The following is a 26,360-nucleotide window of genomic DNA, read 5'->3' as shown; positions in this document are numbered from 1 at the left end:
TGTTTTTTTTAATAATTGGTACAATATTCAATTTAAAAAAAAGGTGAGTCGTTTTAGTTTTTGTGTGTTTTTCAACCAAAATTTGAATTGGAAGAAAACATTTTGAAAGGGTCTGGAGGTAATTTTTTTCAAAATTTTATTTGATATGTTTATAATAATCTAAGAAGACAAAACTGAAGGATGAGAACTAGTGAACTAATCTCCAATTGAAATAGAGTTGTTTTTTTTTATTGTTGTTGTTTTTATTTGTTTTTCTCCAATTGAAATGCAATTCAGCTGATATTGATCATGACTCATTTCAAAGTTAGAATCTACTTTTTTGCAATTTAGAAGTGCCCTCTTAATCACTGTCTGAAATTAAAATGAAAGCTAACAGAATATGAGAACAAAAGTCTTATAATTTTCAGGATGGAGTCAAACATATTTGTGAACTTTATTCTTTGTTTTCCATTTGGTTTAGATTCAACAACTGAAAGCTAAATTCCGCAAAAGAAACACCGTACATGAAGAGTTGGAGGCAGAGCAAGAGAGGTACAGAAAATTATTTTCTCAAGAATACAGGTACACCTAAACACAGACAGGAAGAAAAAATCATATAAATTTACATTGCTTTTGAAGATTTCCATTTGGAATATAACAAAGCATTAAGGATCATATCTATGACCTCAATGGAAAATGTGGGTTAACTGGGTGATTATACATATATAAATATATATAAATACATATACATATATTAATGTCAACTAGAAGACTAGTCAACTAGAAATAATTCAATTATGTAAAAAACACTTTTATAACATATAATTATAAAAAACTTTTATAACATAATCTCATTGTTTTCAGAGTCAAGAAACTTTTTAAGGAAAAATCACAATTATGACAGTATTTTTAAAAAATCCAAACATTAAGAAAATTACTACCCATTTATGTGTTGTAAAATGTTCACAGAAGTAATGAGAGGCTACTTATTGCAGACTAATGAATGAAAAAGTAAAGAATAAAATTTTACTCAACAGATTTACTACACGTCCCTTTCTGGAGCCAATGAATAATGAATTTGTTGATACTTCTGTGGTACTTCCTAGAAGAAGATCAATATATTTTACTGAAAATACAGAGTCTTCAGAAAGTTCTACTGAAGACTTCTTTCGAATGGTTAGTGATTTTTCCCCCCCTTCTTGTTCTTTATCCTAAAGTGACAATGTAAAATTTCATGCTTATTTATTTGGGGGATTTATTTTTCAAAAAAGATGATTTTTTTTGCCAAATAATAAAAAAAATTTCGATAATGGTTTTAAAGTTTTGTGTTTTTAAAAGATTAAAGGCTGTGTTTTAAAGCTGTATTTTTTTTTTAAATCCACAAGTATCAGTCCTTTAAGTTAATGATAATTTAATGGTGAAAAGGTGTTTAGTAATCTTATTTTTGACTCTTTGTAACCTGGAACACTTTAGTCAAAATCTGATTGTTTTAAAAATAATCTCCATATTTATGCTTTTTTTTTTGAAATTATTTTTTATTCTAATGACACAAAGGTGATGGGAAGAAAAATCCTGTAGTTTTCACAATTAAAGGATTAGGATGAATGGAATTGGGAAAACCAATTTAACATATTTTTTCTTTTTCAAAGGGTTCAATAATTTAGCATCTTAAAATAATTTTCTTTCATGGAATTGGGAAAACCAATTTAACATTTTTTCTTTTTCAAAGGGTTCAATAATTTAGCATCTTAAAATAATTTTCTTTCATATATATATATATATATATATATATATATATATATATATATATATATATATATATATATATATATATATATATATATATATATATATATATATATATATATATATATATATATATATATATATATATATATATATTCATTTGAAACATAAACATAAAATAAGAAAATAAAAACAAGTAAAACAAAGCAAAGCAAAATCTTTTCATGTGCCAAGTAAAACATTGTGAAGGATTCAAAATATGTAAGAATAAATTTCTAGTTCAAGAAAACATATTTAATAATAGAAGGCATTATATTCCTAACAGTCCATTTTTTCTTTTATTTCTCTTGGGTTTACTTTTGTTCTCTGCTGTGTATTTTTCTTTTTTTTTTGTATTTTTCACTCCTCTCTTCATATCTCCAGGGAGGCTTGCAGATATACATCTATGTGTGTGTACACACATATATATGTGTGTGTATATATATATATATATATATATATATATATATATATATATATATATATATATATATATATATATATATATATATACATATATATATATATACATATATATATACATATATATATATACACACATACATGTACATATGTATATATGTACACACATACATGTATATATATGTACACACATACATGTATATATATACCTACATACATATTCATGTATACAATATATATATATATATATCCATGCACCTATACATATTTACAGATACTTCTAAAACATTATTATGACTGAAAAACAATGTAGATTTGTTTCTTGATTAAATCTTTGACTTGTCGGAATTTGGGGATTATTACTTCTATATTTTTTCCTATTAAATTTTACTTCGGACATTGCTATTATATTAGTATTTATGGCTTCTTTTCCCCATCCCTGCTTATTCTTCTTTTTGACTTAGGCTTTAGCAGCTGTCCCCTCCCCTATCCAACCACCATAGATATCATTTTTATCTTTTCCCCTAATCCCATACTTTCCTCTTTATCCCATTCGTATTAATCTGCACACCTTACCCCATTGCCATTCAATTACACACACTACTGTACCCCACCTTATCTTATTACTTCCCATCTTATTTTCTTTATAGATTTTGAAGGATATTGTACCCTTTCTTTTGTGTATATACCAAGAAAGAATAACACACACATACATACACATAATGTATGTGTATAAGAGACAGATAAATTCATTTTTCATATTGTTCTTATATGTTAAATTTTCTATTAAATTCAGGTTTGCTTGAGACAAAATTCTGAAATTAATATAGTGTTTTGAATGTCCTTTTGTTTTCATTTAATAACAATGCCATTTAATTAAACACAGGTGTGTACCCCACCTTATCCTATTCCTTGCCCCTTAATTTCTAAGGATTTTTAAGGTGTTAGCCCCTTCTTCTTGTATATATGCCAAGAAAGGAGTAGCATGCACACACATGAACAACCCCATAAACACACATGTGCTCACACACACACACACAGAGAAATACATATACTACCTATACATATATCCATATATCTGTGTCTGTATAAAACAGATATTAATTTTTCATTTTGGTTCTTCTATGTAAATTTTTCTATTCAGTTCAGGTTTGTTTGAGGTAAAATCATGAAAATAATAGAGTTTATTGAATGTCCTTTTTATTTCATTCAATATTATATTTAATATTTCTGGGTACAACATTTTCATCTACAATATTAGGGTCTAATGCAATAATTATCACAGTTTTCCCATTTTAAATTCAATATTTTCCTTTATTCAGTCATTTTTACATTTATATTTAGAATCAGGAGTTCCAGATTCTCCCCTTCCTCTCTCCCCATCATAACCATTCCTTAGCACCCCCACAGAGAAGCTACATGTGAAGTGATGAAAAATGCTTCCATCAAAGTCATGTTGCTACAATAGAAAACAGATCTCCTCCCTCCCCTCTTAAGAAAAAGAAAATAAAAACGTATGCTTCAATCTGTATTATGACACAATCAATTCTATCTCTGGTGTGAATAACATTTTTCATCCTAAGTCCTTCACAATCATTGTATTGATGAGAACATTGCTACTGCTTTGTACACAGGACATTTCACTTTGCACAATCTCACAGAAAACTTATCTCACTGAATACACCCTACTAATAGGTTGTTTTATAAACATTTATATATGTGTGTATATTATATATTATATATATATGTATATATATATATGTGTGTGTGTATATATATATATATATATATACATATATATATATATATATTACACGATGTTCTTATAAAAGTATTATTCAACATAATCACCTAACATGATATATTCTCTCATTGCTAGTTGAAGACCATCCCCTCAACTTTTAATTCTTTGTCCACAAAAATGAACTGCTATAACATTTTTTGAACATATAGGCTCTTTCCCTACTTAAAAAAAATTCTATTTAGGAGACATGCCATGTATTGGTATAGGGCAAAAGTTAAATATGATTTTTAGGATCTTTTGAGGATAGTTCCAATTTGCTCTACAGAATGTGTGAATCAGCTCACAATTCCATTAACAATGCATTAATATCACCTTTCCCCTCCACATTGATTCCAGCATTTGTCATTTTCCTTTTCTGGACCATTAGCCAATTTAAAAGATCATTCCTCAGAATTGTTCATGTTTAATTTTTCCAATCTACAGTGAGAAATTTTTCATATGACTACAAATATCTTGACTAGTTCATCTGAAAGCTGTTCAAATCTTTATGATTTATCAGATAAGAATATATATATTTCTATATTATATATAGAAATATAGATAGATATAGATATACATATAGATGTAGATGTATATTTATGTACATATATAGATCTTTTTATAAAAATAATACACACTAAAAGACACAAGCACTTATCTCCATTTAATCCCTCTCCTGACAACAAGCAAGCTATAGTTAAGAAATGATATATTTACATACATATGTCTATAAACATATATATATATACATATAAATCTCCCCACAAATATACCCTGCATACACACATATCTTTCCCATCACTGCCGATTCCTTCATTAAATTCTGCTCCGTAAGTTGCCTTTTGGATTCCTTTTTTGTATTCTTCATGGAGTTTTGCTTCCCCATCTGCCTACTCCTCTATGTTTATTTTCTTATGGATTTTAGAAGGTACAATATCCTTCATGGTATATATGTAGTGTTGACAATTGAATCCATTCCCTAGGTGAATAGATCTTAATAACTATGAACCCTGATCCCCCTAATGCCACCTTGGGCATCTAATTTGTATAATATGGTTACTCTTTTAAGCTTTACTCTGCCAGTCTTTCTTTTGAGCTACCCTATTGCTGATGGAAATCTTAATCCTAAAGTATACATTGTCCATGTAAAAAAACCTAAGCAAATTGTTCATGTTTAAACACTTTGTCTATGTCAAGTTCCTTAAAATTACTCTTTGATATTGGCTCTTTGATTTTAAATTTTATGTTAAGTTCAGGTGTGATTGATAAAAAAGTTCTGAAAATTTGCAAGTTCCTTCAATTTCATTTTTTTAAATTGAAAATTGTAAACAAATTTGCTGGATGTGATATTTTTGGTTTTCTGTAGATATGTTTCTAGTACCTGTGGTCTTTTATTGTACCTATTGATAATTCTTGTACAATTCTAATTGTCCCTGCAGTGTATTGAAATATATATATATATATATATATATATATATATATATATATATATATATATATATATATATATATATATTTTGCTTCTTGCAACATTTGCTCTTTGATTTGGGGGTTTTGAAATCTGGCAATTATATTCCTATGTGTTTTCCACAAAGGATTTCTTTAGGTGGTGATCAGTGGATTTTTTCTATTTCTACTTTCCCCTCCTGTTTGCATCACTCCAAAAAAATTTTCTAGTATTCTTTACTGGGGATTTATATTGTGTCAAGTTTCTCTTTTTGATCACAAGTTACTGGCAGTCCAATTATTTTTATACTTTCACTTTTTAATCTTTTCTCCAGATCTGTTATTTTTCTTATATTTCCCATTTTGTTCTATTATCTCATACTTTATATTGTTTCACTTTTTCTTGGTCCCTCATAGCTTCAAGGGCTTCCTCTTGCCCAATTCTAATTTCACAAAATTATTTTAATCTTTGAGACACTGTACCTCCTTTTCTAATTGGTTAACAGTTTTTTGGTAATCTTGTTTTTCTTGGATGGTTTTCATTTGTTTTTCTATAGTTTTTCCTCAAGGCCTGTCATTTAAGATTTGAATTCTTTTTTTGAGTTCCTCCATAAATTCTCTTTAGGCAGGGAGCCATTTCACATTATTTTTGGGGTCAGAAACTATTTATGCTAAAGGATCATCTTTTGAAAGTGAATTCCGGTCTTCCCTATTCACATAATATATTTCAATGGTGTTTTTTTTTTTTCTTCTTTGCCACTTCTTCTTGTCTTTTTTTTTTTTAATAAGATATATTTTAATAGAAGGTATTAATTTAAGTACCTCCAATCACTGGGTGGGGGATAGTGCCTCAAGCTTCCCTTCAGCTCTCCACTCTGACCAGGAACCTAAAATCAAGAACTCCACCCTCCTGCAAGTGCCTACAGTCAGCAGTGCCCCTACCCACCTTCTTCTGCACTCACCAGATGTTGGTTCCTTCTCGCCCAGGGCTGCATCTCAGCAGCACAGCTGGGCCTTGTATTCCTAAACATTCGAGGATCACTCCTGAAATCCAACCCCCACTCCACAAGAGGAGTCAATACAGTCCCACATTTGGGCAGGTCAAAACAGTGGGGCAGGTGAAAGTGACCATAGTTCCAGCAGAGACATTAGCTACACAAGCTGCTAGCCTGAGGGATCCCCACTGGATGTTCCTGAGTATTTAGCTTTGAGATGGTTGCACTTCTGATATGTTAATCCTGGCCCAAAATCTTCCTTTAGATCTTGTCCTGTTGTATCAAGAGAGGAATTCTGTTCTGCCCCCAAGTCAGCTTGGTTTTTCATGTTTATTTTTGCTCTGAGGCAAAGATTTGTCTTATTTGTGGGGTAAATTAGGCCTTGAAATTGACCATCTTGCTTTGCCATCTTCCCAGAATGCTCCCCCAAAATTTGAAAAGAGCATTGCTTTAAGAGATTTTAAAAAATATAGAACCAATAAAGAAACAGTTTGATTTCAGGGTGATTACTACTAAGAGTAATAACCTTCATTACTTTAAATAGATTTTAGAGTTACTGACTTATTGTAGGAAAACAGGATTTTAATTTGTTTGAGAGAAAGGGCTGACATACTTGGAAGATTTTCATTTCACTCCACCAGTAAATGGTTTATAATCTTTCCAGTATAGTATTCTGCATATATTGCTTTTCTATTTTAGGGAAGGAAAGATTTTCCTCCTGCTGAAAGAATAACAAATAAATGAATACATGGAGAGATGTTTTTCTTTTTTTGTTTTTTTTTTAAGATGTTAGATTTTGATAATATTGAAACATTTCCCCAACTCTGATATTTTACATCACCAAAAATTGGGGGAATGATTTGAAGAGCTTTTGAAAAATAGAAGTGCTTAAATGAGCTAACATTTGCAAAGTGGTGCTATGCAAGTGTTAAATAGAAGTGATGCTACCCATGTGATTTCTGAAACTCTTTCCTTCTCAGGAAATCGTAAAATGCTCAACTTAGGTTCTTAGATTCTCAGACTGTCTTGTTTATGATAGTTAAGGCAGGTTTGATGGGCCCAGACTGTTTTAATTGGTATCATTAAGATACCTATGATGGAAACTCCCCAGACAGTTTGATAAAGCCCTGATGGGAATCATGTTTTCTCAGAATATCTTTAACAGTCCCAATATCTCAATATATAACTTTTATCTTCCCAACTCTTCTGTATTACTTGTCCTCCTCCCCTGAGAAAACCCAAGTTTATATTTACTCTCTGAAAGGTGTGCTTATTGTTCAGATCTGCTCATAGGAGAGCTACAGGTGTCAGCCCCCTGTCCTGATTCATAAACAAGGAGGGGATAGGCGGGACTCAGCAGAGTTTAATCTATTCAGGATTACATCAGGGTTAATATACCTAAAGTTTGCCTATTGGGGTACAAATGCCTAAGTATTCAGTGAGATTCTTGCTACATCTAAATTGGAACAATAATCAAGGCATCATGTACAAAAGTATTCAGATAGCAGGTAACAGATAATAGAATGTCTGGCTGATGTCCTCCAGACACATTTCTTAGAAGTCTGTAATTGTGCCTTCCTCCAAAGATTCTTGATACTAGTAATCAGCAAGGTTAGACATGTCTCCTGACTTCTCAGAAGGCCTGCCACCAGCAGGAGGGATAGAGAAGCTGAGCCAGACTAGATTCCCAAAGTACTCCATGGAGAAAAGGGTCTTATACCTTAACATTCCATGGCCCTCAAGACTTATGAAGATTTCTGCTAAGTCCTTTTTAGGAGTAAGCCAGCTAGGAGATAGGCTCTCCCTCCCCCTTTGCAACTTCCATTTAATGATCTTTCTCCTTAATATAGCTGACTCTGGTTAGACTTCTAAATTCCTCTATGGATTTAGCCTGCCATTCAATGATCTACTGATGGCTCCTAGAATATTTCTTTAATGGTTTCTTTCAAATACTAATTTTTTGCTAACTCTATTGCTCTCCCGAATCTATTTATGTTTAACCCCTCCTGCTACCTATTTTAGGTCTTCATTGTATCTGTAAATTCTTCTCATAAATAAAGATACCTTTTGGCAAAGAGAATGTCCTTATGAATTTTTCACATGTATCTTAGATTTCGTAGGTAAAATTGGGAGTTGCTACACTTACCCCATCATTTTTTCAAATAATGACAAGTGACTAGAAACATTTTATTTTACTGTCAATCATTTGGTGTCTTGCAGTTTTCATCAATATTTATCGAACAGAATTGGCGTCTTAATATGCATAGAATTTGGCCTCTTTAGAACTCAGTAATGTCATATTTTTTTTTTTTGTATCATATATTTCACTCAGTCCTCTAGTCCCTGGGGCTGAAGGAAAACAGGTAGCTATCCTGCTTAGTTTATTGGTTTAGATTGTTGTGCCACTTGAGGAATATTAAGAGGCGCCTGTTGATGTTGTATATTCCTTGGGCACTGATACCAGAGTTTTGCAGATGAGAAACATACTATTTTTTCTGGTACTGCAATTGCACATCTCTCCTTGACATTCTAATTAGTTTAGATTGATTTTCTTTTTTCTAATCAACTCTGACCCTTAGAATCAGTCTTGTTAGAGTGATAAAAAAGGAATCATATTTCTTTGCAAATCCTTTTAATATCTATCTTTGCTTTAAGCCTAACATAATTTAAGAAGGTTTTGTTGATATCCATCTTATGTGAATTGGCTTGGTATCTACTCACTGTATTAAGAGGTGGAGAGAAAAGAGTTATAACAAAAGAAAGAACCCAGAAGAAACTATAGAATAAAGTAATAAATGTGGATTATTTCAACTTTATATAGAAGCTAGTAAAGTAATTTTGTGGTTTCTTCTTTCAATCTTACCTTTGTTTTGAATTTCTTAATTTGCTTTAATAATCGCTTTAGGAAAATATTTTATAGCTATAAGATAAGGATAAAGAAACACTTTCTTAAAGCTTACAATTAAGACTAATTTAATCTTAATTTTAAATGATTATTTAAGTCAAAAGATATTTACTTCTATACTTTGCTAAACTGATACCTTATAGAAACATGATGAAGAACTTCAGCAACAATTCGATGCTTCAAGAACTGTATCTTCCACAAATAGGCATATGGAATCTATAAATAGATGTCTTCAAGAAGAAACAGTGGAAACCTTGAAACAGAAATTTGACATGCTGCGTCTTAAGTGTCAATTAGAAATACATAACTACAGTCAAGTAGAACAATATGGACCAAATGTTAAAAAACAAGTGAAGGAAGAGACTAAAGGAAAACTAAAAAAAATCAATCCATTATTAAAGGTTATTTAATTTATCACTTTTATATTTTAAAATATTTCCATGTAAATGCAGATTTATCATTTTCCCCCCTATTATAAATTCAGAATCTTTTTCTTTAGAATTTTTCCCTCTACCTTTTAGTCTCCTTAAGCTTGGTATCACCTTAAAAAAAAAAAAAAAAAAACAGAAAGAAGAAAAGAAATTATTGCCCACTGATGTGAATTCTGAAAATACATTATTTTCTTCCCTTGTCAGAAAAAATGTTAAATTATCTATTTAGAATACTTTGTTTCCCAGATAGTTTTATGACCATAGTTAAGGCAACTATAATGCACTTAGCTTACTTTTAAGTATCATGATGGATGTCCAGCAGTGGTTTTTCCATGTAATGAACCAAATTGTTATTTTAAAGTTTCATATAATCATTCATTTTACAACTCTCTTTCTCAAATCTAGTTCTATTTACCACTCAAGGTACCTATTTTACATCTTTGAAATCATAAGCAAAAATAACCATATATACTATCAAATTGTTTTTTTTTATATAATTGGTGCAATATTCAAAAAGTGAGTTCTTTTAGTTTTTGTCTGTTTTTCAACGAAAATTTTAATTGGAGGAAAACATTTTAAAAGCATCTGGAGGTAATTTTTTTTCAAAATTGTATTTCATATGTTTATAATAATCTAAAGAGATAAAACTCAAGGATAAGAATTAGTGAATTAACATCTAGTAGAAATTGAGTTGTTTTTGTTGTTTTTTGTCTTTTTCCAATTCAAATGCAATTCAGCTGATCTTGATCATGACTCATTTCAAAGTTAGAATCTATGTTTTGCAATTTAGTAGTGCCCTCTGAATCACTGTCTGAAATTAAAATGAAAGCTAATAGAATATGACAACAAAGTCTTAGAATTTACAAGATAGAGTCAAGCATTTTTGTGAACTTTATTCTTTGTTTTCCATTTGGTTTAGATTCAACAACTGAAAGCTAAATTTTGCAAAAGCAACACCGGAAATCAAGAGTTGAAGGCAGAGCTGAAGAGATACAGAAAATTCTTTTCTCAAGAACACAGGTACACCTAAACACAGACAGGAAGAAAAAAGCATATAAATTTACATTGCTTTTGAAGATTTCCATTTGGAATATAACAAAACATTAATGATCATATCTATGACCTCAATGGAAAATGTGGGTTAACTGGGAGATTATACTTATATAAATATTTTATTTATGTATTTATTTTTTAATGTCAACTAGTTTGAAAGGAATACAATGGAAAGATGATCCCCTGGCTACAGTCAGAGGACCTGGATTCAGATCTTACCTCTGATGCTTGCAACTGTATGATTTTGGACAAATCACTGAACCTCCTGGTGCCTTAGTTTCTTTGTCTTTAAAATGAGCATGTTTAAAACTGGGGTTTTAAGATGCCTTTTTAGTCCTCAATCCAATGAAATGATCCAATAAAAATAACTAATTTTTAATTGTGTCTCATTTATATATCCTATTGTTTCTTTTCAGTATTTGAGACAGATTAGTCCTTCCAGGATAGTTAAAAATTGTAAATCAGAAAAACATTACTATGTTTTCAGCAAATGACAAGAGTAAACATTTTAAAGTGTTGTGGGAAATATATTAACAGGATCATAGCAATATATGAGATATTATTACTACTCTTCATCAGATAATGAAAATGAGAAGTGTAGGATCTCATAGGGGTTTACACCAGAGTATTGTATAGCCAAAAGATATAATGGGTTAAAGAACAGGGGATGGGTAAAACTTCCTTGGTATATATCTTGCTGAAAATGTTAAATTGCTTTGGTTTTATGTTCTCTATCCATTTTGTTTTTTAGCCCAGAGTGATTTGGATCCTACCTGATTTCTTTAAGACCTAGTAATTTCCATTTGAATTTATAGAATAAAGTGATTTTAATGGCTTCTTTAAAATCAGATAAATAAGGAATGCAGCATTTGCAAGTATCTTTTGTGTTTCTGTTTTTAATTTTGTTTTGTTTTGTTTTCAGTTTCCCCAGGCCATTTTGGATAAAAACAAACAAAAACAAAACAAAAAACAAAAACAAAAACAAAACAAACAACTTTTTCTTCACTCAGTTTCTTTATACCATTCATTTGCTAGAAAAAGACCTTAATAGAAATAATTCAATTATGTAAAAAAATGTATAACATATAATTTCATTGTTTTCTGAGTCAAGAAACTTTTTAAGAAAAAAATCACAATTATGACAGTATTAAAAAAAAACCCAACCATTAAGAAAATTAATAGCCATTTATGTGCTGTAAAATGTTCACAGAACCAAAGAGAGGCTACTTATGGCAGACTAATCAATGAAAAACTAAAATACTAATATAATGCCAGTATCCAAAGTAAAATTTGTTAGGATAAAATATAGAAGCAATCATTCCCAAATTCCGACAAAGTCAAAGATTTAATCAAGAAACAAATCTACATTGTTTTTCAGTCATATTAATGTTTTAGAAGTATGTGTAAATATGTATATGTGCATATACATATATATTTTGTATACATGAATATGTATGTATATGTATATAGGTATATATGTTCATTATATACATATATATCACTATATATATATACACACATATATATAAACATATATATATATATATATATATATATATATATATGTTTGTATGTGTGTGTGTGTGTGTGTGTGTGTGTGTGTGTGTGTGTGTGTACACACACATATATGTATATCTACAATCCTCCCTGGAGACATGAGGAGAGGAGTGAAAAATACAAAAAAAAAAAAATGCATAGCTGAGAACAAAAGTAAACCTAAAGTTTTAAAAGTAAAATTTTACTCAACAGATTTACTACAGGTCCCTTTCTGGAGCCAATGAATAATGAATTTGTTGATACTTCTTTGGTACTTCCTAGAAGAAGATCAATATATTTTCCTGAAAATACAGAGTCTTCAGAAAGTTCTACTGAAGACTGCTTTTCAAAGGTTAGTCATTTTTTCCCACCTTCTTGTTCTTTATCCTAAAGTTATAATGTAAAATTTCATGCTTATTTATTTTTGGGATTTATTTTTCAAAAAAGATGATTTTTTTTTGCCTAATAATAAATAAAAAATGTAGATATTTTTAAAGTTTTGTGTTCTTTAAAGTTTAAAGGCTGTGTATTAAAGTTGTTTTTTTTGTTTATTTGTTTTGTTTTGTTTTGTTTTGTTTTAATCCACAAGTATCATTCCTTTAAATTAATGATAATTCAATGGTGAAAAGGTGTGTAGCCAACATGGCTTAATCTTCTCTTTGACTCTCTCTTTGTAACCTGGAACACTTTAGTCAAAATCTAATTGTTTTTAAAGTAACCTCATATTAGTGCCTTTTTTTTTTTGTAATCATTTTTTATTCTAATGACACAAAGCTGATGGGAAGAAAAATACTGTAGTTTCCATAATTAAAGGATTAGGATGAATGGAATTGGGAAAACCAATTTAACATATTTTTTCTTTTTCAATGGGTTCAATAATTTAGCATCTTAAAATAGTTTTCTTTCCTATACATACATATATATATACATATATATATATATATATATATATATATATATAGTCACTTAAAACATAAACATAAAATAAGAAAATAAAAACAAGTAAAATAAAATAAAGCAGAATCTTTTCATGTGCCAAGTAAAACATTGTGAAGGATTCAAAATATGCAGGAATAAATTTCAATTTCAAGAAAACATATATAATAATAGAAGGCATTATATTCCTAACAGTCCATTTTTTCTTTTATTTCTTCTAGGTTTACTTTTGTTCTCTGCTATGTTTTTTTTTTTTTTTTTTCTTGGTACTTTTCACTCTTTTCCTCATGTCTCCAGGGAGGCTTGCAGATATACATATATGTGTGTGTACACATATACACACATATATCATATATATATATATATTTACTGATATATATGAATATAATGTACATATATACCTATATACATACATATTCATGTATACAAAATATATAAGTACATGCACTTATACATATTTACACATACTTCTAAAAGATTATTATGACTGAAAAACAATGTAGATTTGTTTCTTGATTAAATCTTTGACTTTATCGGAATTTGGGGATTATTACTTCTATATTTTTTCCTAATAAATTTTACTTAGGACATTGGTATTATATTAGTATTTATTGCTTATTTTTCCCATCCCTGCTTATTCTTCTTTTTGACTTAGGCTTTACCAGCTGTCCCCTCCTCTACCCAACCACCATGGATATGTTTTTTTATCTTTTCCCCCAATCCCATACTTTCCTCTTTATCCCATTCATATTAATCTACACACCTTACCCCATTGCCGTTCAATTACCCACACTACTGTACCCCACCTTATCCTATTCCTTCCAATCTTATTTTCTTTAGAGATTTTGAAGGATATTGTACCCTTTCTGATGTGTATATACCAAGAAAGAATAACACACACACACATACATACACATATTGTACGTGTATAAGAGACACACAAATTCATTTTTCATATTGTTCTTATATGTTAAATTTTCTATTAAGTCCAGGTTTCCTTGAGATAAAATTCTGAAATTAAAATAGTATTTTGAATGTCCTTTTGTTTTCATTGATTATTATACTTAATTTTTCTGGTTATAATATTTTCATCTACAACATTAAGGTTTTATGTAATATATATCTCATTTTTCCCATTTCAAATTTAATATTTTTAAAATTACAGGTCAGTCATCTTTACATTTATGTATATAATTGGGAGTTCCAGATTCTCCCCCTTCCTCTCTCCTTACTATAACCCTTCCTTAGCGCCCCCCACAGTGAAACTACATGTGAAGTGATGCAAAAACCTTCTATTAAAGTCATGTTGCTACAATAGAAAACAGATCTTCTCCCTCCCCTCTCAAAAAAAAAAAAAGAAAATAAAAATTTATGCTTCAATCTGTATTATGACACAATCAATTCTTTCTCTGGATGTGAATAACATTTTTCATCATAAGTCCTGCACAATCATTGCATTGATGAGAACTTGCTACTACTTTATACACAGGACATTTCACTTTGCATAATCTCACAGAGAACTTATCTCACTGAAAACATCCTACTAATAGGTTATTTTATAAAATATATATACATATATATATATATATATATATATATATATATATATATATATATATATATATAATGTTCTTATAAAATTATTATTTCAACAGTGATATGTAGCATGATGTATTCTGTCATTCCCAATTGAAGAGCATCCCCTTCATTTCTAATTCTTTGTCCTGAAAAATGAACTGCTATAAAACATTTTTGAATATATAGGCCTCCTTTCCCTTCTTAAAAATAATTCTATTTAGGAGACATGCCATATATTGGTATAGGTCAAAAGGTAAATAAGATTTTTAGGAACCTTAGAACATACTTCCAGTTTGCTTTACAGAATGTTTGAATAAGCTCACAATTCCATTAACAATGCATAAATATCTCCTTCCCCCCCACACATTCATTCCAATATTTGTCATTTTCCTTTTCTGCCCCATTAGCCAATTTAAAAGACTGTACCTCAGAGTTGTTTATGTCTAATTTCTCCGATCTACTGTTAGAAAAATTTTATATGACTATAAATAGCTTGATTAGTTCATCTGAAAACTGTTCATATCTTTATGATTTATCAGATAGGAATATGGCTCCTATTTTTTCTTTAATTTGGCTATAACTCTTACATTTGAGAAGTGAAGCTTTCATCAGATAAACTTGCCTCAAAATTCGTTGCACAATTACAATTGCTAATTTTATTCCCCACTCGGTTTATTCTGTTCTCTCTCTTATCACCCTGTCCCTCCTTAAAAGGTTGTGCCTTTTAACCTCCCCTCCCTTAGTATGTCCTCCTTTCTATCACTCTCCATCCTTCTCATACCCCGTTCCCTACCTCCTTTCCTGTAATATAGATTTCTATACCTGAGCGAGTATGGTATTTTTTCTTTGAACCAATTCTGATAGTTCTCTTCCTCTCTTCCTCTCCATTGTAAAATCAGGTTTTTAATTTCCTCTTTTCAGGCAGATAATTTATGTCATTCACCTCTCTCTTTCCCTTTTTCCCTAGTGTATTCCTCTCTTCTCCTTATAGTTTTAGTTTTCAAAATATTATCCCTTCATATTCAACTCATATCTCTGCCCTTTAACTATAGAAACTCCTTCAAACTGTCTGAATCAACTTCCCATGTAGAAAAATAACAAGATAATAACCTTACAAAGTCTCTTATGATTTTACTTGATTGAATATGCCCTTGGACTTTTTCTGAAACCTGTATTTGAAAGTCAAATCTTCTATTCAGCTCTAGCCTTTTTGTCATGAATTCTTGAAAGTCCTCTTATTATTAGTTTTGCTGAATAGGTAATTCTTTCTTGTAATCCTAAGTGCTTTACTCTGGAGATTATCATATTACAAGTCCCCAGTCCTTTAATATAGATGCTGCTAAATCTTTTATTAATCTGACTTTGGCTCAACTATACATAAATTGTTTCTTTCTGGATGCTTGCAATATTTTCTCCTTGATTTGGGAGTTTTGAAATTTCTTTTATTATTCCTGGGAGTTTTCATTTTGGGATCTGTTTTAGGAGGTTTCTTTCCATTTTTATTTTGCCTTCTCATTTTAGAATATCCTAACAGTTTTCCTTGGTAGTATTTTTGAAATTTTTCTAGGCTCTTTTTTTCCCATTATGACTTTCAGGTACACCAATAATTTTTAAAACACCTTACCCAGATTTATTTTCCAAGTTGTTTTCATTTTCTTTTTTCCCCCATTATTTTGTTTTTGTTTGTTTGTTTGTTTGTTTGTTTGCTCTGAAACATTAATATAAGTTACTTATTCTGGAAATGTGAATTTTGGTTATAATCCTCCCTCCATTGCTATCAAGAATATCATATTCTTAAGGTAGAATCCTTAAAGGTAGAAGTTGCTAAATAGTGTGTTATTCTAACTGTGATTCCCCTGTCCTTGAATTGTTTTTTTCTGGATGCTTGCAAGTATTTTTACCTTGGCTTTGGAATTCTGTAATTTAGCTGTAATATTCCAGAGAGTTTTCATTTTGGAATTTCCTTTCAGGAGGTATTCAGTGGATTTTTAAATTTCAGTTTTACTCTTGGGTACTAGAATATCAGGACAGTTTTCCTTAATAATTTTCTTGAAAGATGATATCCAGACTCTATTTTTGGTCATGACTTTCAGGTAGACCAATAATTTTTAAATTATCTCTCCTGAATCTAGTTTGCAGGTTAGTTGTTTTTCCAATGAGATATTTCATATTTTTTTTTATTTTTCTTGTTTAAGCGTTATTATATGTTGACTTATCATAAAGTCATAAGCTTCCATTGTGCAATTCTCTTTTATATGGAATTCTTTTCCTTTGTGAGTTTTTGTACCTTCTGTCCCTACTGGCCAATTGAGCTAAAAAGCTAAAGGCATTCTTTTCCTCCTTAGCCTTTTGTATTTCCTTTTTAGGTATTTTCTCAATTCATGTCCTAATTTTTTCTCTAAGTCTCTTACTTAATTTTCAAGCTTTTCAGCTCTTCCATGTCCTGAGTCTAATTCTTACTTTTCTCGGAGGCTTTGGATGTAGGAGCTTTGACGTTTTTATTTTCTGAGTGTGTTTTGATCTTCCTTACCACCACTATAACTTTCAGTGGTCAGAAGCTTTTATGTTCTCTGCTCATTTCTCTAGGCTACTTATTGCTCAGCTTTTACCTCTTTGATAATGTAGGGTTCTGTTTTCAGAGTGGAGGGTGCTCTGACCCAACTTTCAGGGATTTGGTGCATCTGTTTTCAGAGATTCTTCAAGGAACCTGACCACAAACACTCTTTTCTGCCTTGGAGCTTTTTGGACTGTCCTTGCTCCACTGTAGCTGTAAGATTTAGTGCGTTCAAGCAACAGAGTCCTATTTTGCTGATGCTGTGGTTACCATGTTTGCGACTGGGGTCACGGTAGCACTACCTATGCTGGGACGACTTGCCCTACTCCCACCCCTGGTAGCACAGACACTCTTCTGTGAACTAACATGTCCTTCCTGTTGTACCCAGGCAGAGATGTCCAGGAGCTCCCAGCACTGCTGCTGTTTCCACCTTGTGATGATGTTGTCAGGGCCAGGACTAGGGCTAGGGCAGGCCCAGTGACTAGCCTCCTACACCCTGGAGCCCCAGCCCTTTTCTGCTGAACGTCTAAGTCCTCTTTGGTGTTTTTGTCCTGGGATATCTGGAAGCTACCAGTAGTGCTGTGGATTGAGAAGGCCCACCTTGTGGATGCTGGGGCTGGGTTTAGGGCTGCACAGAATTTCCATTCTGGTGTCACAGATGTTTTCTGCTGCTCTTCTAAGTTGTCTTCAGCTGGAAAATATTCTACTCTGTCTTTGGGGATGTTCTGATGCTCTAAACTTTGTTTAGATTCCTTCTTTAAAGTAATTTGGAGCATTTGGGGAATGAGTTGGCTGAATTCTGGATTTTATTTTGCCATCTTAGCTCCACCTTGAAAGAATATATCGTTGCTACATTTAAAAGCAGGAAAACTTGGATTCAAATCTCACTCTCTGTACACAAATGACTCTGAACATATTTGCATAGGTAGACATTCATATACATGTATGTAAATATGATACTCGTGTGTGTGTGTGTGTGTGTGTGTGTGTGTGTGTGTATAAAAAGAAGGTCTTATAGAGAAGAAAATTTAGAGTTAGATACTTATTCTGACTTTGAAACTTGGCCTCTACAGAGAGCATGAATGTGCTCACTGATACCGTATTTGGGACATTAGTCATATCTCACAAGTAATGAATTCCTTTTTCCTGGATATTTATGATGTTGCCACATTGATTATTGCTTCAGATCTGGCTGGTATATATCTGAGCCATTCTCTTGAATTCGGCCTTTAAAGGGAAACAGAAACTTTGGGATTCCCCCTTGTGGTGTCAGAGGACACATAAAACAAGTACCTAGTCAAGCCTATCAAAAGGGTAGGATCAAAATGCTCAACCCAGTCTCTTTGGTCAAATTTACTCCATATATATTGGAGATATCTTCAAATTCAAAACAAAATCTTTATATTTCTGCCATGTCAAGTGAATTAGGCTTTTCTTCATCACCCCTTCTATGTGTTATGGATGTACATATGTGTGTATATTTATATTTAATTTTTTCCAAGTATTTAATTTTCTGTTTTGCTCCATGTAAATTGATATACATTTTATATGTGGACTGTCTGTAGCTTAGTGAAGTATTAATATTTACAATTGTTTTAAAGTATAGGCTCATTGTTGATTTTCTTTTTAAAGAAAAATGTTATATTCAGCAAAAAAAAAAATAATAGTAATAATAACAAGGGTAATATTTGCCTAGAGTAGAAGGCATATATATATATATATCAAACCTGAGACATAACTACTATGCTAACAAAGTTCATATTTTTTGGTATATAATTAATAGTGATAAACTCTTGATGCTCTTAATAATAGTATCATCTTTTATTAGATCCCACCTTCTATATGGGCCCTCATTTCTGAGTGTGGGGGGTCACAAAGTTATAATTTGTTAAGGGTAAATATCTGATTTGTATATGTTTCACATATCTATATATCTGGAGTAAGATAAAAAATGAGTCTTTATTAAAAAGGGATTTGTGAGTGGAAAAAATTTAAGCCCTATTTTATAGCTATATATTTTCTGATGAATGACCAATAGTCAAACTTAATTAATGTGTACATTTATTAATAATTTCTTTGGATACCTGCAATTTATAAAAACAAATTTTGTGAGTTGTTTGGATTATCTGTAGTTCCTTATTCTTCATTTACTTCATTTTTTTGAAATATTATTTTAATGTTATTTCAGATTCAGCAGGCGATGGAAAACTCTGTAGCTAAAAGTGATGATGGTATGTTCAAATGATTCATAAGTAAAATGTCACCGTTTATGCTCTATCTGATTTGTGAATATACCTTTAAAATCCCCCTAAAGTGCTATTTCAATGGGAAGAAGAAGAAGGAGGAGGAGGAGGAGGAGGAGGAGGAGGATGTTGTTGTAATAGTGAAATCAAAGTGTGGTTTGTATTTCTTCTGATAGGCAAATAAAATAATTGTCACAGTTCATTTCATTTTGAGCCCGAAGGCAATAATATTATAAATAGGAAATAGAGCTCGAACATAAGCATGAGCAGATAGACAACACAAGCAAATAGACTACTATGAACATAATTTTAATTGCAGTTCCTGTACCGATTGCTACTTCAGAAGGTAAAATGATAATATTAGGTGAACAATCTGATGAGTTGCTCCAATAATAGAAATGGACATTTATTCAGGATCTTAAACTTTGCATTTTGAATATATTAGCTGATTTGAAATTCCAAACAATCCTGTATGGTAGATGACTTCCAGAAAATCTTGAAGTTCTCTCTATGAAATATAGTCCTTAAAACCATGAACAAGTCACTTACCTTCAAAATGCTCAGCAAACTCTTAAGACTCACTTGGACCAATGACCATTTCCATGATTCTCGCACCCAAAATTCCTTGATATGATGAACCATTACTGCCAATACAAAAAATGCACATACACACACATGTATAAATTGCTTTTTCTTCTTCTTTTTTTTTCCACAGATATTTCTGAGCTTCCATCTACATCTCGCTGGGCTTCACCAGTAGTATACAGTAGAAGGCCAAATCTGAATTGGGATCCAGTTTCCAGACCAACTCAGCATTATTCAAGAAATTTTAAAAAATATTAATGAACTTTAAAAAAAGGAAAAAATAAAGTACATCGAGAACTCTACTAACATCACTATTCATCAATTTGATATCAAAGCTCTGTATGTAAGACACAAGAGCTTTGACCTGCACAATCTAACTAGCTTAATTATAGAAATTTAGCATCCTTCCGCCATTCTTTTTCCTTCTCATAGTGATCAAGCTCAGTGTGACAGAGTTAATAATTAAATGCAAAGTCCCCCCCAAAATTCTTGTACCTCTGAATTAATCACTGGTTTAATAGCAACAGGTAATCATCTTATGACCACTTAGATCATCCAATTCATGACTTGTACCATTTCCTCACACCTACACTAAGGAGAAGCCTGTCCATTTGTGGAATATTTCTTACTTCACCCACCTTGCGACCCTGCTGACATATGATGTCACTCAACTATCACATGTCAATCAGTGGAATTATTCAATATCTATTATAGCTGTTCTTGAATGTCTAGACATCTAGCCTTATAAAAATCTGGCCCTAGAAAGAGGATGAATCTCAGATGGTGGGAAAGAGCTGAGATCCTCTTCATCACAGAGAACTGTGGATCCTTCCTTTGCTCAGAGTCACTTCCTTTGCTCAGAGCTCGATCTTAGGTTCTTGTGTGGAGATGGGATATTCTCAATTTCCACAGTGATAGCTCCTCTGGTGGGATAGTGATGCATGGGTCACAGCCTTTTTTGACCAATCCCTGCAAGGACTCAAAAAGGAAATGTTCACAAAGTGGCATTTTCATGCAAGGATCGTCCATGGACACTGACCCCTTGATATCTGCACATATATTTTCTGCGCCTGAGGTAAGTCTCATCCAGATTATAGAGTCTCCCTTGAATAACCCTAAATTCATTTTCTTTTAATAAGGCTCCTTATTTGTCTCAATTCATAACCTTTGGACCACTCACATTCTATTTTTATAAATATTATATGGCCCTCGTTTTAAATTTTTAAATGTGCACTATTGGTTATTTTACTCTATTTTTTTTCCCTTTATTTTCCTACGTCTGGGGAGATATTCAATAATGGAATTGCCAGTTCTTCATTTTCAGCCAGCTAGCTAATTTTGAAACTTTGTGTTGGTAGGGTTAAAATTATTTTTTTTACCTTTAAATTTATTTGACAAGAAGTAATTATTCTTCTCATCAGAATAAATACCTCCTATTCCTATTATGAATACACTTCTTGTTACTATAAAAAGATAAATTAAACGGATAATTTTGCCTATTATCCTATTTTGCTTTTCTGTCTACTTAATTACTTATGTGCTACAAAAAGGGAAGGAATATCAACCTGCTCTGATCTTGACTCAATTTTCAATGTGGCCATGTAATTGAAAACTGTAGTGAAGTTTTGCTACAATGATTCCATAGTGCAGTTTAAATGGTTTTTCATATTTTTAAGAAAAAGAAATAGATTCTAAACCCTGAAATATAATGTTGCTTGAGATCCTGTCCCAGAAGTGACTGGACAAGTAGTAATGTACAAGCCCACAATGTCTTATTCTATACAGATCCCATTGCCACATAATATAAGGCAAGTTCTTTGAATTATGTTTATGATATAAAATGAGACTGGAGCCAATGTGCCACCTCTTCAGCATTGAGGGATTGAATGTTTTTCTGCCTTTTTAAATGCCCCATAGCAAAATCATTCCTGACTCTCTCTATCCACCTTAGGTGGAGGAGTAGATAATTTATTCTGTAAGAATTTAGTTAACTTTTTCTGACCCTCCACTTTTTGAAAACGTGTCACAGAATACCGTTTTATCCTTCACAATATGGCATGACATTTTTAGTTTAGTTACATTTTAATGGGGATAAAATTTTAAGAATCATATTTGTCACTCATAAAATTATTAATAGGTATGCAGTATACATTGTGCTCTATATCTAAGTCTTATTTTAAAATTTATCAGGGGATAGAGGGAACTCCAAATTCTTAGTTTGTTTATCAAAATGAATAGTCTTTCTGGTCCTAGACAGTTGAAAAAGCTGGATACAGAATTGAACGTTATAATAAGAAATCATGTACTTAAAACCAATTTCTGATACACATTGGCTAATAGGTTTTATAGAGGGTACTTAACCTTTAGTGCTTCAAGAGTCTAACTCACTAAGAATATAATTTGCAAAGAAATTTCCTATCAGGGGAGGTGATTTGTAGCATTATCAGTTCCAGGCAAATGAAATCTCATACTTACTTGAATGTACCTAGTTCAAAAGAAATCTAGCAACATGTTATTGGACGGATTGGAGAAAATACATTTTGGAGAATGGTTATGAATCAAATAATACAATAATGTATTCAGTGAAATGGGATAGAAAAAAGTGCTAAATTCACTGCTCATCTCATTGTCTTTAGACTATATTTTAGGGGAGAATGTCAGAAGAAATAATAGATATGCATTGTACTTCTTAATTTGTTTTTGTTTTTGTTTTCAGCTTTTCTCCCCAGGAAGTCTTGAAAAGAGAAAACACACTGGCTTGCATCAGCCTTTTTCTTCTAGGGACGGTAGAATCTGTATAAAAGGGACATTATTTTGGGACCTCTTGCCCATGGAGAACTACAACTATCTCATCCTAAACAGAACAGTCTTAGATATGCCCTGATTTACAAAATGGACTAAACAGCTCATACCATGTCATGCTGAATGTGGCAGGATTATACCTACAAACATTTGCACTGGGAAGAGTGTGTTGAGGAATGTAAAAGAAATGTGTTTTTTCTCAATCTACTTACATAAAAAACTCAGAGTAATTATGTTATGTCAGGTTGTTCTTTCTTTTTATAATAACTGCAAGAGAGATTGTGCTCTGTTAGTGTGAAGCAACCTGCTAATGAAAAGGTTAATTTAACCGAATCACTAACAGATATCTAAGACTTTACAAAAAACTTTTTTTCTACCATCAGAAATGTGATACTTAAGACATTTATCTATAGCATACTTCCATGTAAAGCGAGTCAGGTCTCAAAAAAAACAGTGTAGCAAAATTTCATAAATAATACTTTCATAATTAATACATGCACATCATGTATTAATATTTGTGTTTTAATTGTGTTTTACATTTTTATGAAATAGTGGAAGAAAATTCCTCAAAAGAATCTATAAATAGGTAGGCTTCATAGGAGGATAATATTTTAAGTAATTAATCCTCATGGTCCATACTTTTTTCTGCCCAAGGCTAACACTATTCTTGTGCCCCTCAAAAGACATATCTTCAATGCACAGAATTAGCTTAAGTAATGTGTGTGTATTAAAACATACATGATGCTTATATACATACATGTGTAGAAATACACAATCAAAGCAAATTACAAATACAAAGTAAAAATTGTACAAATAAATAAACATATATAGAAACATAAACACAGGTAGGTATGTAATTTTATGAGCATATATGCTATCCAAAATAAATCTGCAAATAATTGTATACAAATTATATATATATATATATATATATATATATATATATATATATATGCACATGTATATATATATATATATATATATATATATATATATATATATATATATATATATATATATGCACACATGTATAAGTATGCATGTGTGTGTGTTTATGAAGTTTTTAGCAGATTAGCAACTTTTCTGCTTTAGGGAGTTGCCTATTAACTATGAAAGATCAAGAATCTTGCTTGGGCTCACAAAACCAGTATGTGAAAATGGTAAAATTTGAATGTTTTATTTTTACTACAAAACCTATTCTATATAATATCTTAATATAATTATTAAGAAATGTTTATTAGATGAATGAAGAATGAACAAGCTATGTCCTTCCATATGGCCACACCATGTATTAGCTACCCTGAGATAGATTCCTGCAAAGCCTTTTAAGGCACATCTACAGTGCAAATATGTATCCTCTCATAATTGTGGAAATTCATCTAAGTGACTAGGCAAAGGAGTTATCAACACGAGGTAGGGATTAGTTACTGGAACCAGGATCCTCAATATAGCTAGGAAATGGTATTGGAAATTTCTCAGCAAGGAGAGCAGCAATAGAAAAAAATACAAAAGCCTTTGCTGAGTGATTTCTTCTTAGAATTCTTGTGGACAAGAGTGGTAGAAAACTGCTTGTCACTTTGAGACTTGTACAGAAGTATTCTAGTTCCCAATTAGAGGTCTTAGAGGTCTCTGGGAAGGGGTGGCAAGTCTATTAAAAGGGCACAATGTTTCTTGAGCTTCTAGACATTGCAAAGCATTAGCTGTAAATTGGAATGATGGAGTAAGGGAGGAACGAAGGAAGATGAAGGGAAGGATCAGGAAGATGCCTAGGTGGAAAAAAACTTACGTGTGCCTACAAGAGTTGTTGCATGAGGCATAATGCCTTGATTTCTTGTCTTAGATATGCTAAAAATTCAGTCATAAAAAAAGGTAATAATAAAGAAATTCAGGAAGCTTTAAGAAATTGATTTGACTTGAGCTGGAGGAGAAAGATTCCATCTTTAGTAGGAAAAGAAAGTGAGCCCAAAGAGTAGTATTGGAAGAATTGAAAGTAGACATAAGGAGGAAGAAGAGATGGAATCCAAATGAAAGAGGAGAAGACATGTTAAAAGAACAGGTATTTAACCAACATCACCCACCTCAAAACAAAATAAAGTCAAAATGGAAACATGGTTTGGGCATAAAGGATGATACCATATACAAATTAGGAGAACATGAGATACATTACATTGATTACATTAAATAAAAATGTTTTGCCCAAACAAAACAAACAGAAACAAATCTTTCAGACAGTATTTCTAATAAAGATCTCATTTCTCAAATTATAAAAAGAATTGTGTCACATTTATAAAAATACAAGTCATTCCCCAATTGATAAGTGGTCAAAGATTATGAACAGAAAATTTTCAGATGACAAAATTAAAGCATTTATAGTTCTATGAAAAAATGCTCTAAATCACTATTGATTAGAGAAATGAAAATTAAAACTCTGAGGTACCACCTCACACCTCTCAGTTTGGCTAAGATGACAGGAATATATGAGAAATGTTGGAGGGCATGTGGGAAAACTGGGACACTGAAGCATCATCGGTGAAGTTGTGAAATGGTTCAACCATGCAGGAGAACAATCTGGAACTATGGACAATGGGCTATAAAATACATATTCTTTGACCCAGAAATGTCATTATTGAGAAGGAAATCATATCCCCAGGAAATCATAAAGGAGCGGGCAGGAGCCAGAAGCACAAATATTTGTAGCAGCTCTTCTTGTGGTAGCAAATAATTGGAAAAGAATTGGATGCTCATCAGTTGGTGAATGGCTGAACAAGTTGTGGTACATGAAGGTAATGAATATTATTGTCCTATAAAAATGATGAACAACCTGATTATAGAAAGGCCTAGAAAGATTAACAGGAACTAATGCTGAGTGAAACAAGCAGAACCAGGAATACATTGTACACAATAACAGCAAGAATATGGGATGATTAACTATGAAAGACTAGGTTCTTTTCAGTAGTTCAGTGATCCAAAGAAAACCAATCCATGCTTCACTTTTTTTTTTTTTTAATCTCTCCCATGGTTGTTTGTTTTGTTTTTTTCCCCTTTCACTGTGATTTCTCTCCCCCAACACAATCCTTAAAGCAATATGTATTAAAAATAAACTTACTTAAACAAACAAAAAAGAATAGGTAATTAAAGTAACTCAATTGGACATACTTATCACAGAATTAGGACTAAAAAGGTGCCTCCATGCTAATAGAATCTAAAGAGGTGAGAAGAGAAGGGCTTTACCATTACTGCGCAGGGAGTGTGTCTGAGAATAAAGATACACTGGGTTTGAGTTCCCCTTTATGACATAATTGATTTATGACCCCAAGCAGTCAGCC

At 31.6% G+C, this 26,360-nt stretch overlaps 1 protein-coding gene and 1 long non-coding RNA gene across 4 annotated transcripts in view; one reads left to right on the top strand and one right to left on the bottom strand.

The window, feature by feature from the left end:
- Positions 1–20,534, top strand: part of LOC141544651 (ankyrin repeat domain-containing protein 26-like) — a 52,497-nt gene extending 31,963 nt beyond the window's left edge. For 2 of the 3 annotated variants that reach the window (XM_074271049.1, XM_074271048.1), the window contains 7 exons: positions 461–531; positions 1,017–1,155; positions 9,460–9,717; positions 10,667–10,767; positions 12,550–12,688; positions 19,593–19,635; positions 20,363–20,534. In XM_074271049.1, the coding sequence (XP_074127150.1) occupies positions 461–531; positions 1,017–1,155; positions 9,460–9,717; positions 10,667–10,767; positions 12,550–12,688; positions 19,593–19,635; positions 20,363–20,490 (879 nt within the window). In that variant the 3' untranslated portion in view covers positions 20,491–20,534. The remainder of the gene's footprint in view (positions 1–460; positions 532–1,016; positions 1,156–9,459; positions 9,718–10,666; positions 10,768–12,549; positions 12,689–19,592; positions 19,636–20,362) is intronic. The other variant, XM_074271051.1, reaches the window with a different exon arrangement.
- Positions 10,625–26,347, bottom strand: LOC141544653 (uncharacterized). The gene is made up of 3 exons (XR_012482735.1): positions 26,191–26,347; positions 20,197–20,291; positions 10,625–10,773 (listed from the first exon to the last, which is right to left on the bottom strand). It is a non-coding gene; the product is annotated as an uncharacterized LOC141544653 (long non-coding RNA).
- Positions 26,348–26,360: the final 13 nt, after the last annotated feature.

The sequence above is a fragment of the Sminthopsis crassicaudata genome, chromosome 5, assembly GCF_048593235.1.
Source record: "Sminthopsis crassicaudata isolate SCR6 chromosome 5, ASM4859323v1, whole genome shotgun sequence".
NCBI lineage: Eukaryota > Metazoa > Chordata > Mammalia > Dasyuromorphia > Dasyuridae > Sminthopsis > Sminthopsis crassicaudata.
This window is presented reverse-complemented; position numbering and strand designations above follow the sequence as displayed.